At 40.1% G+C, this 12,743-nt stretch overlaps 1 protein-coding gene across 2 annotated transcripts in view; it reads right to left on the bottom strand.

Annotated features, from left to right (window-relative positions):
* The window catches only part of LOC117175728, a 49,531-nt gene that overhangs the window by 25,586 nt on the left and 11,202 nt on the right, over positions 1 to 12,743 (bottom strand). Inside the window, exons 2-5 of one of the 2 annotated variants that reach the window (XM_033365517.1) lie at positions 5,866 to 6,081; positions 4,702 to 4,815; positions 3,279 to 3,740; positions 31 to 3,157 (exon numbers count right to left, since the gene is read on the bottom strand). In XM_033365517.1, the coding sequence (XP_033221408.1) occupies positions 31 to 3,157; positions 3,279 to 3,740; positions 4,702 to 4,815; positions 5,866 to 6,009 (3,847 nt within the window). In that variant the 5' untranslated portion in view covers positions 6,010 to 6,081. Of the gene's footprint in view, positions 1 to 8; positions 3,158 to 3,278; positions 3,741 to 4,701; positions 4,816 to 5,865; positions 6,082 to 12,743 lie in introns of both variants that reach the window. The other variant, XM_033365516.1, reaches the window with a different exon arrangement.

Genomic DNA, 12,743 nt, shown 5'->3' on the forward strand with positions numbered 1-12,743 from the left:
CGTTCGGTCCTCTGGGTCCAAAGGGAGGATGTCCATCGTTCGGGCCTCTGGGTCCAAAGGGAGGATGCCCATCGTTCGGTCCTCTAGGTCCAAAGGGAGGATGCCCATCGTTCGGGCCTCTAGGTCCAAAGGGAGGATGCCCATCGTTGGGACCTCTAGGTCCAAAGAGAGAATGTCCATCGTTAGGACCTCGGGGACCTAACATCGGACCCCTCGGTCCAAATTGCATCGGGCCTCTGGGTCCGAATGGACCATCAAAGTTTCCAGGTCCAAATTTATCCATGGGAGGCCTTTCGGTAAATGACTGATTAACTTCTCCTTGCTGGGCAACAGGTCCCAGGTTTGGCAAATCCGGAGGTGGTTCCATGTTCAGATCTTCAGGTTTGGGGTCATTTTCACCCATGAAAGGCAGATCATTAGATTTGACTGTTTCGGAAATTTCAGGTGTATTTTCATCATTCGGAGTTTGTTCTTCAACGTTCTCCTTTTCGGCTTCTTGTAGTGGAAGTTGAGCGATAGTGCCCCCTGCTTCTGTAGGTACATCGAATGTATCCATCCAGGGTGGCTGTTCCATCGGCGGAATGACTGCAGGTGAATCACTTTTATTATCTTCTTCTGGAGGTGGATGTTGCGTATCAGGCTGAGTTTCTGGAGGAGGAAGACTAAGATCCACATCAACTTTTGGAGCATTGTCCTGCGGTTGCGATTCTTCATTAGGCTTTTCTTGATTCCAGGAATCTTGATTGTGTTGACCGAAAGGTTCGTCTTCCTTCGACTCCGAGAGTTTACTGTTTGGTCCTACATCTCCTGAATCCCTTGGTCCAAGATCACCAGGAGCCCTTGGCCCAAAATCACCAGGACCCCTTGGCCCAAAATCACCGGGACCCCTTGATCCAAAATCATCGGGACCCTTTGGTCCAAAATCACCAGGACCCTTTGTGCCAAAATCTCCGGGACCCTTTGGTCCAAAATCTCCAGGACCCTTTGGTCCAAAATCTCCGGGACCCCTTGGTCCAAAATCAACTGGACCCCTTGGGCCAAAATCTCCAGGACCCCTTGGGCCAAAATCACCCGGACCCCTTGGGCCAAAATCACCAGGACCCCTTGGGCCAAAATCACCAGGACCCCTTGGTCCAAAATCTCCAGGACCCCTTGGTCCAAAATCTCCAGGACCCCTTGGTCCAAAATCTCCAGGACCCCTTGGGCCAAAACCGCCAGGACCTCTTGGTCCAAAATCACCAGGACCCCTGGGTCCAAAATCTCCAGGCCCTCTGGGTCCGAAATCACCAGGACCCCTTGGCCCGAAATCACCAGGACCCCTTGGCCCAAAGTCTCCAGGACCTCTAGGTCCAAAATCACTAGGACCCCTTGGCCCGAAATTTCCTGGACCACGAGGGCCAAAGTTTCCAGGACCTCTAGGACTGAAATCTCCAGGTCCACGGGGCCCGGAATCGAATCGAGATTTGAAGCCGAACTTTGGATCACCGGGTCCGTCTTGAGAGAAGTCTGGCCCACGATCGCCGAAGTCCTTCGAGCCTTCGCTGTCTTGTCTCTTTCTCGCCGAGAACGGCGATTCTCCTGAAATCTTCTTAAAACTATCGCGAAGCGAACCAAATCCACTGTTTGTCTCTGAACTCAAGAAGGAACTGCCGCTTGGTTTAAAGACATCCATTGCAGCTTTTCGTTTCTCCATTAGCTTCTTTAATTCTGGTGACATCTCAGCAACCTTGGGTTCAAATCCTCGTTGATTTCCACGTCTGTTGTCCCCTTGATTAAATCTGTCATTTTGCCCAAAACGATCATTTGGACCATCGAATCTATCTGGCCCTCCAAAGCGATTATTGCCAAAACGATCATTTGGACCAGATTGATCGTTATCGAAACGATTATTGTTCGGTCCGAAGCGGTCATTAGAACCGAATCGATTGTTTCTAGGACCGAAACGATCATTGCGTCCAAATTCGTCTTGATTTTCAAAACGGTCGTCCTCATTCTCATTGAAATTCTCCTCGCCAAAGTTATCGTCGTTGAAATTTTTGTTGAAACCATCATTTCCGAAGGATTGATTTCCTTGATCGTTGAAATCTCGGTCTGGACCATTGAAATTGTCGTTACCGAATCTACCTGGGGGTCCGAAGGGTGGACCACGCTTGTTGCCAAAACCTTTATTATTGTCTCCGTCCGAGCCAAAGGGTTTACCTTGAGATCCTGGAGGTCCAAAAGCTGGTGGTTGCATTTTTCTATCATTTCCACCGAAGCCAGGTGGTGGTTGAGAGAAATTTGGTGCACCTCCCCCCATGTTTGGCGGGCCACTCATATTTGGCGGGCCACTCATATTTGGAGGACCTCCCATGTTTGGAGGACCTCCCATATTTGGTGGACCTCCCATATTTGGTGGTGCTCCCATATTTGGAGGACCTCCCATATTTGGCGGAGCTCCCATATTTGGCGGAGCTCCCATATTTGGCGGTGCTCCCATATTTGGTGGACCTCCCATGTTTGGTGGACCTCCCATGTTTGGTGGACCACCCATGTTTGGCGGGCCACCCATATTCGGAGGACCTCCCATATTTGGAGGACCTCCCATGTTTGGAGGAGCTCCCATATTTGGTGGAGCACCTGCAAAGTTTGGCGGAGCAGATGAGTAATTTGGTGGAGCATTTGAAAAAGCTGGTGGTGGTTGAGAATATGGATTAGCTTGAGGAGCTCCTATCATTGGCTGATACGTCTGATAATTCTGAATGGGAGGATTATACTGAGCAGCCCACTGTTGTGCTGCCCAAGCAGCTTGATTCATTTCTGCAGTCATGGCTGGTGGTGCCATTGTTGATGCCTGTTGTGGAACGGCAGGTGTAAAAGTAGATGCTACAGGAGCTTCTTGAGCTGGCGGTGGAGGTGGTGGGGCATTTGTTTCTTGTTTTCCAGTCAAACCGAGAGTTTTTCCAATCCCTAGCAAGTTGTTAATCAATCCCTGATTTTCCGTATTGGAAAGGATATTGAGTATTTTGTCCCCTCCGGGAATGTCCTTCTTCTTTTCTGCCTCGGCTTTCAGAGCCATTTGTCTCTGTTGTTCTCGCTTTCGGCGCATTTGTTCGCGTCTTTCAATCAACTTTTCTCTCCATGTTGTCCACTTGGCTTCGTATTGCTGATACTGGGTCTGCAAGATAAGAATTGGAGATTAGAAAATTAAAATCTGTAGTTTATTTGACATTTACTTCATCTAGTATTAACCCAATAACCTCAGTAAAATTGTTTCATAAAATTCTAAATGTACCTACCTTGTCAGGATGGTTAGCGTTCTGTTGTTTCCAGGTATTAAACTTTTCTTCCCACTGTTTAAACTGAGCATCGAATGTTTTCTCAGCCTCACTTAATTCTTCGTCTTCGAGTCTTAGTTTCTTTGCACTACTAGACTCGGAGCTAGAACTAGCATTAGGGAGACTATGCTTCCCCCCCTGATTGTTATCACTATTACCCTTTGGCAATGGGGGTTGACTTGTTGGCAGCGGTGGATTAGCTGCCTGAGTTTGGGAGGCTCCCGACTTGGAAGGAAATAGCGGAAGATTATTTTGGTGGGGAGGGGGCACGGTTGAATATTGGTATTGGGTGGAAGTGTCAGGTGGCAATGGGGGCTTTGAACTTTCATCTCTCGGAAGAGGTGGCTGCGATGTTGGCAATGGTGGCGCTTGAGAGGCTGCAGTTGGCATGTTTGTTGCCAAGTGCTTCATCGTTTCTTGGTACTGGAACAGAATTAGACAAAATCCTGAAATACGAACTTTATCTCTCAAATTCTGCTAAAAATCTTTAGTCGTTTTAACTGGGTTGCTATAAAATCCCAATGTAGATGCAAAAAAGGTTTATTTTTGAATGTTTTTTTTTAATTTACTGACTTTCCACAATTCCCTAATTTGAAGAAACTCTGGTTAAAGTACCGTAAGATGGGGTGACTCAATACTACTGGCTCTGTTGTTTTATTATCAGTATTTTTTAAACTACATTTTACGGTAAATCTATGATAGAAGTTTAAATATTTGTCGGAAAAAAAGACTAATTACAGAAACGTATCAAATTCAACAAGCATAGTTTTTGCAAAAAATCTACTCGAAACAACAAATTTGACGCAATTTTTCATTCACGAGACTGACAAGCGGCCGTGGGGTACCACTGCACTGTCCCTCGCTCCCCGCTCCAACGTTCGCGGTACAAAAGTGCAAAAGGGACATCCAGGCAGGTCGAACTTTAGCTGAGACAGCCTTCCGACAAATACCCTAACAAATTTTTTTAGTTTATAATCTACTTCTTTCAATCAATGTGTGAAAAATCAGAAAATTTGCAAGATTTTAAAATTAGATGTGAGAAAATGAATTTCCTTTAAGAGGGAGATAATAGATTTTTCATTAAATCAGGGCCTAAAATGTTACAAATTTCGGATTACATACTTTTTGTATGTCTCCCCACTTTCAAGCCAATTTTTTTTAACTGTTTCGATAACAGGCTTCACAGGATAAAATGCATTAAGAACCAGACAAATAGGGAGATTTTTCACAAAAATAATAATAAACTTCAACCCAAAAGATGAATCTTCAACAACAAAAATGAATTTTTTGCAAACTTGTTTTACAGTTTAGAAAATAAAGATAATTTTCTACTGCACACTTTTTCATTTTAGACCCTGCACAAAAAGAACCCGACGAGTTATACCTTTTCTCCGTACTGCGCTTGCCATTGTTGATATTGTTGTTGCCATTGCTGCCACTGAGCCCAATTTTGTTGTTGAGCTGCAGCCCATTGTTCTGTAGTGTAGCCACTTGGAGCCTAATTAAATTTTTATTATAAAAAATCACGACTGTCTTATATTCTGAATTAAAGAAAGGGTGAAAATGCATACGGGTATAAGTGCCAACACCTGAGGTTTGCAGAAACTTAAGGGAATTGATTCCGCGAATTAAAATTAAACTGATCCATGCTTTTATAATTGCTGCTTTTGTAACAGGCCTAATTTCATAAGAGTAAAAGGGTCGTCCGTTGCAGGTGAAGGAAAGTAGGATTCAGCTCACATCGAGATGTATGCCGCGGCTAGGGTGGCATTCCCCTGTCATGGTAGCCTAGTCTGCCGTCGGCAATAGTTTGTTACTCGCTCTGATGTCTCAATTTTACATTGCACCCACTCCCAAACCAAACTGGACCATAATCTTCTAGTGGGCCACGAAATAGATCAAAATAAATAGTATAAGCCAATAAAACGAATTTTCGAAATTTGGCACTTACGCCCGTATGATCTAATCCTACTTCGTTAATATAAAACAATTCCAGTATTTGTTTTCTTTTTCTTTTTATTTAAAGTCTTCAACATTCTGTAATGTGTAGCCACAAAAATAGCTTCAGCTTCCTGTCAACGTTGGTCTACATATCTTGTGACTTATTTTATGACCCCTTGCGTTTATAAATAATGTGATTCAAGACGCGGACCATGAAGTAGACTAAATCCAAATAAAATTTTTAAATGTACAAGGAAAAAACTTGAATTATTAACGGATTTTCATTTTTTTTCTAATATGAGTGACTTCAGGAGGATGCATGTGAATTTAAATATATACCATTAAGTCATTTCCCTTTTGGGGTATACGTGACTCACTCGGCGAGAAAGGGAGACTTCAGATATTTCAGGAGCTTTTATTATAAATGTATACCTGACTTCACAAGTTGTCAATCGCTTGGATTAAGAGCATTCAAAATGATTAATTTCCGCATCATTTGAATCAGTCAAAATTGACTGCAAGTCAGGGACTCTTGATTAATTTAACAACTTTCGAATGTAGAAAGAAAAAGCTGTAAACAGTAAAAATGAGTTAATTAAATACTTACTGGCTGACTATAATACTGCATATAAGACTGCATCATTGCCATTGGATCTGCTCCCGGAGCAGGATAACCAACCGGTGGTTGCGGCATTGATGTTGATGCGACTGGAGCAGCAGCCGGTAGTTGCCATTGATTCCAATTTTGCATTTTGAACCCTCAGTCACGTTAACTACCTTTCGGTAGCTAGCGCATTCCTCTGACTTTTTAAGGGTTGCTGTTCTATTTCATGTTCAGAGAAAATCTTTGTTATAAAAGCATACATCGCGAACAATCACATATTTCTACAAAACTTCTCAAATAAAACTTCTCAATTAATGTATTTGTATTGAATCGAAAATACGATAGAATAAGAGTATTGAATCTCAATTAGCATAAAATAAAATTCATTAAATTGCTACAAAATATAATTAGTCTGTAGAACGCATGCTTGATATATCAAGTGAGACTTGTTCTTTTACAAGTGATGGAATTTTGTTGTTTAATTCCAAAAGGGTCTTTACTACTTATCTCAATTATTGAGAAACGGGCTGGAAATACTAAATTCGACAATTTAGTCTTAAGCTTCGCACCATACAGAAAGTTATAGCACAAAGGTTTTATTTTCAATATGGGTTCACTGATTTTTTATCAATCAATTTGTGAATAATCTTTTAAGCGAACAATCTTGCTAGTATAGAACCAACACTAATATTATAACTTGTACGGATGATATGAGCTTCTTTACAGAATGGATAGTCTAAACATCGCGGAGCGGGGAAAAATATTTAATTTGATTTTTTAAACAAACTTTTATTGAAATGCGCTAAAAAGAAATAAAATTATTCCCTCTGAAAAGACGGCTTGTAATAATAATAATAATGGCTCAGGCGATTAGGCGTTCAGAATTCCTGTTAGAGATCCGAGGTTTGATCCCTGAGCCGGTACTTCTGGAAATTTTTCTATATATTTTTATCAGTGATCTGGTGGTTCGGATCCCACCTTAAGCTGTAGACCCCCATCATGCACCTGCTTGCAATCCAGTCCGTAGGTGGTAGCGCAAAAAACCACAACCAGGATAACCCAATGTCAGATAGGCATACTACTCTCATCAGATCACTGGGCTGCATCATAAAATGTGTCCGTGACTGGCAGTAAATACCGACACAGCCCCTTGTAGAAATGTTCGCACCAAAATCCCACTCAAGTATAAAAAATGCCTTAACATATAGACTGAAAACATCTTGAGTTTGATGTTTTTTTAATAATAATAATAATAACCCTGAATAGTATTTATAATAACCCTGATAACCCTGCCGAAGGTGTTCTCGCGTTGGCGTCGAAGTAAAGCTTTAACTTTCCTCTCATGACTTTGACGGCTATGTTAGCGTTAGCTTTGCTACTGACAGGATTTCTCATGTCAGACAGGCAGAAAGCGAAGGTTAGTGGGACTAAGAAGAACAACAAAATTCATATACAAAAATGAAGACTCTTTTTAATAATAATAACATTGGGAGCGTGCATTAATTTTTTAGGGATTTCTACAGGATGGCGTTACTTGTAATATATCGATTAAAGATGCCGGCTTACGTACGAACAAAGCAGCATTTGCGGGAAGTTTTAATTTTCTGCATCTTATTGTCACTGGCCATGGATCGATTCTCATGCTATATATTTGGTGGAATCAGCAGTCTGCATTGTACTATAAGCTGCTTCAACCTAACGACTAATCGTTTTCCAACGTGTGTCCGTATACTGCCCGAAAGGTGGGAGAAAGTAATGGCTAGAGATGGACAATACTTAAAATGATCAACCGGCAAACCACTTTTTTAAATAAGCCCGCGATTTTACAAAAAAAAATCCCTCAAAATTAATGCACGCTCCCAATAAAGTACGGCTTGACTGATGATACATACCGAAACAACCCCGAGTAGAAAGATTCGTTCAAAAATTCAAACTCAGGGCTAAAAATGCCTAAGAAATATTGGGCTGTAACCATATTAATGGCCATAATATAAATGTATCTTACAAAAATGTATCCGTAACTAAAGACACATACCAGGACAACCCCGTGTAGAAATTTTCGCTCAAAATAAATATTTTTATATTTGTGCCCCATACTTTCTACCATCAGCTACGGGCTATGCTTAGTGTCTGTTGAGTTAAAGATGTTGATTTATAAAAATCTCTTAAATCTCATGCGAAGATGTTGTATGGAGACGAAATTCAGCTTCGAATTATAAGGTTTTAGTCGCCCACTTCCTGACAGTCCAGAAATTTTCTTATCATGCGACAGATGTTTAGTAAAGGCGATTTTGAGTTGTTGCCAGTACCGACTGATTTTTATAGAGGAGGACCACCTATAGGTATTCCAGATGTTCAAGTGAACCTTGCGTGCATATCACCAGTAGCCGAAATCACAATAAGATGAATAGATGCATGTTTTAAATTCCTCCATACTGTATTCACTTCATGCTTTAGCGCGCAATACTTATGGATGTAGGTTGTATAGTTTGCCTGAAAATTCACTCCTCCACTTCTCCCACGTATTTGGGTTGATTGGATCGGGTATAATGATCCGCCTGAATAGTAACTTCCCAGTATAAGATGTAATGTTCGTTTTTAGAAAGGGCGCCGGAACCCTACTTTGCCGACGGGCAACCTGATCTTACCTGAGTCGCAAACAGGTCGCTATGATCGTAAACCAATTCAGAGAAGCCTTTGTGAACGAGATAATGTAATTAAGGGAAAGCATTTTATTGCCCTCACTGTGACCAAATGGGATCTAAAATTGTAGTGTATAATATTTTGGTCTTCTTAGGACGGAGTCGTGTGGTGATCGTGCGTTGGCCTAATGTTATGTTGACTGTCGGTGTTGTGATCAAGCTGGTTGCAGAATGAGATGTGAGTCTGGAATTGAAGGGATAATCCCATCAGGTGTTGAGGTGAAGATAGTAGAATACCTGTATATATGAGACAAGGAGTATGGAGAACACCTACATGACGTAAGAAAGGGTAAAGAAGATCGTGATCTGAGAACACAACATAAATCAAGGAAAAGGACATGTAGAAGTATGTGACTTCAACTAATAAAGGACAGTGTAATATTTTTATAAATTCAAAGTGGTCTTGTACTTTGTCTGCTATGCCAGTCATTCAATCATTATGCCTGTGTGTACGTATTGAGCCATTAAGCGATAAGCATCAATAATGAGCTCGATGAGTTCATTGGTATCTTCACTTAATTGGCATTTGTCAACCACACCTTGATGTAACACGTGCTAGGGATAATTTCTGTTGACAGCCCTGTCCTGATTCGCAATGACGCATCCTTCCGTTTTTTGTAAATAGCATGCCCCTTTTCTGCAAAATACTAAATACCTCACTATCCACTTTATGTTGACCTAACGTATCCAGAAATAGTGGATATCCTTTTGTCTTCATTGTACCTTTAATTCCTCCATATTTTGTTCCTGTTAAGCTAGTCTCGCAACTGCAGAACTTGTGATTCACACAGATATTTAAAATCAAAAATCTCCCTACCTCCTCTATGCCGCGATAGATGTTCGCGATTGATGTTCCCGAATGAGTGCGCGTGGACAGGTATGGCATAGATTGACAGCCCTGACCTTTTTGGCCGAGTTGAGAATCAACTATTTCACCTAGTTAGGCCAGGCGCCAATTTTGCAACCCTAGTTAGAATGACATAGTAAAATAGCTCAAAATTAGGAATGTACGGTTGGTTTAACAGTAAAATCACTGCTGACTCAGCGAACTGAGTTAGAAATTTTATTCATCCTAAAATGCGTCATATATATTTTATAATATCCTGTATGAATATAATTGTTCTTTTTTCCTCGAGCCGGATTTGCCCTCGGAGAAAAGTCTTACATCTAACAGATTTTCTACCATGCATAACTTCATTTGAAGGACTTGAACTATGAAAGATGTTTGGCGTTAGTAAATTCGAGCAACCTTTTTTAAATCAAACTTTGAACACGAAATTTACTTGAAGAAGCCAGAGTTGCCACGTACATGAAATTCGACGCCTCCATTTAATATGAGTGCAATTGCTGGTAGTGCTATGTACGATTATGCGCTGCATATAAGCATAGGGAACAGTCTCGTACACGCGCTATCAGCAAATAGATTCATATTGAAATGATGCGTCGAACTAGATTTCATATATAAAATTTTGCAAGATTAGTATAGTTAAATCAACTGTAAGTCCATAATTTTGTTAGTAATGAATCCTCGTCATTCCAAATAGATTTAATTTAACTAAAACTAAATTTTGGTGTAAAAAAGAATGTCATTAGGCTTTTCTTAACTATCTTACGCTGAATATCCAGATATTGAAATCACCAAACTTCAGACATTTCCTCGATGTGATTCTCGCTCTTGTTCTAGCTCTGCGGCCCCTAGTTTTTCCCCGAAGAAATGCATTATTCTGCTTTTATCTAGTCTGAAATTATCTAGTCATATAGCTTCAGTTCATCCATGTACAGAAGATGCGTTAGTTGATGATCGCAATTACAGCGTCTATGATCTTTACTGTCCCACGAGTTTTTGGTACATTCTTTTTGTTGTTCTGTAAAGATGGCATTCTCATCGCAATGAGATTATACCTTATCCGCTACTAACAGCTGTAAGGATGGCTTCAGATGGATTTTAAGTATTTCGTTTTTTAGAAAATATATGGGAACGGCGACTGTCACTTTCGGTTGCTAGAGGCGCTAGTGATCGTGGATACACACTAGACGGTGGTTCTAACGTCGGCGACGTCTGCTATTTACATTATATCAGTTCTTGATGCCGCAATGATGAGATGTTGCTTAAAAGCCTTATTTTCGAAATGCTACGCATGTGCGTGGCATTTGGGTGTAAAAACGAAGGAGCAGATCGTTTTCAGTATAAAAAAAAAAACTAAGGATACTTTGCATAATGCCTTGTCTCTGCGCACAAGTCATGCCTCCACTCTCGGTATTGCCCTCTGCGCTAAGATTGATAAATCACTGCCCCCATAACTGATATCGTCGAGCATGATATCTAGATGTTCAATGATCTTTTGAAAACACACTGCCAATGCGGGGTGCACATTGTTCAGGTACTGGTACCAGAAATTGTGCACCATATCCGGAACTGGGGCTTCCCACTTACTTGCCCTTTTCAAATTCTCTAAAACGTTTGAGTCAGTGATGTTAGTAGACTCCATTACAGGGTTGCTGCTTGCTCTGTATTTATCTAGGTGAAACCACGCAGCGCCTAAATTGCTTCTGTTTATTTTTCCCCCAAATTGCAAGCCCCTTTACGAAGGCAATTATTTTATTTGTTTTAAGTACATTTTAATAAAAGTTTGTTTTCTATTAATTTTTTTTTTATCATATATTTTATTTTTTGCTTTCCAGACTTACGCAAATGCTAATTACTTCTTAAATGTTTCGTAAGTGAGTAGTCTAATATCTTAATACGCAGTGTCCTTTTAGGGGGTCGGGGGTCTTAAATTCGAAATCTTCTCCCCAAGATCTTTTTATGGATACCCGCTTTGTTGGGGTTTTTAACAGAATATAATTCCAGGGGCGCGGGGATTCAGGGGCGTATACCGATGACATGAGGGGTGGAGGAAATCAAATAAAAACTTCGTATGCATGCTAACTTACTAGTCAATTAAATATGTACAAGTTTGTCAAATCAGAATATAAACATTGCGACGAGGGAGTGGGCAACTCAAGTTTGAACTCTACTCTCCAAAATATTTTCATATATACCCATATTGTTGGGCTGGTATGAAAATCCAGGGGTGAGGGGGGAGGGGGTCAAATTTTATAGAAAGTTGTATTGTCACCGGAAATACGTATCGATGCAAAATTGTAAGTCGATTTGACCATGGACATGTAATAGTGTTTTAAAATTGGAATACAAGATTTTATCCTAACATACCCAACCACATAATAGCAAGTCGAACAAAAGCTTGTAAAAAGCACCTATTCTGGACGAAAAAATCCCGATCAAAACGTATCGAATTTTGGTGTTTTCATTTTTTTACAATTGGCCGTAAGTCTTCCAGGTATAATGTATGATTGCGGATATTTCACTTCCGAATAAAACGTTATTTAGCAACAAAGTTTGAATTTTTCTGTTTCTAACTTTTCAGCGATACTATTTTATTTAAAAGTTTCAAATTAATTAAAAAAGGTCATAAATCAATGTAATAACTAACTAAAAATGACTTCCAGTGAGTTAGAGAGTAAACAGAAAATAATTTCTTTTAATACTTTTAGTCGAGGAGATGGGTAGGATCCCGTATGCATTAAAGAGGTAAAGGATAAAAACTATGTAGTCTTATGTATTTTGACCCGCTGAATCCAATGGTACCGGTTAATTTTGCGATAAGTGTCGAGGTGTTGTTTAAAACGCAATTGTTTAAACAATTATGAAAAAATGATTTTTTTCAATGGGAGAAATTTTTTTTAGATAATTTGAGGTATTTTAAGAAGAAATAGTCCCTTGTCATTTTTTTTGGAAAATGCATATTTGAAAAGTTATGAATTTTTAAAGTTCAAAATTTGACGATTGTTTGCAACTTTGAATGTTAATAATTTTCGATCTATTGAATATTTTGAAAAAAATAAAGAATCAACTTATTCTTTAAGTCTTCCTCTACCTATTAACCATAAGGAATGTCGGATTAACCAGTGGGAAACCGTTGTTATTGATATTTACAAATAGCGTGTTTTATTACCTCCGGCAGATGAATTTGTACCAAGCTGTCGTTGTACAACTTGCTCACGAGTTTCATCATCTTGTTGTTTAGCAGCTCAAGTGCCATGTATTTCATTTTGTTTATGTCAGAAAAATGACACATGTAAAAATAAGTACAATGGTACTAAGGACTAGAAAGATGA

The sequence above is a fragment of the Belonocnema kinseyi genome, chromosome 6 (genome assembly GCF_010883055.1).
Source record: "Belonocnema kinseyi isolate 2016_QV_RU_SX_M_011 chromosome 6, B_treatae_v1, whole genome shotgun sequence".
Lineage (NCBI taxonomy): Eukaryota > Metazoa > Arthropoda > Insecta > Hymenoptera > Cynipidae > Belonocnema > Belonocnema kinseyi.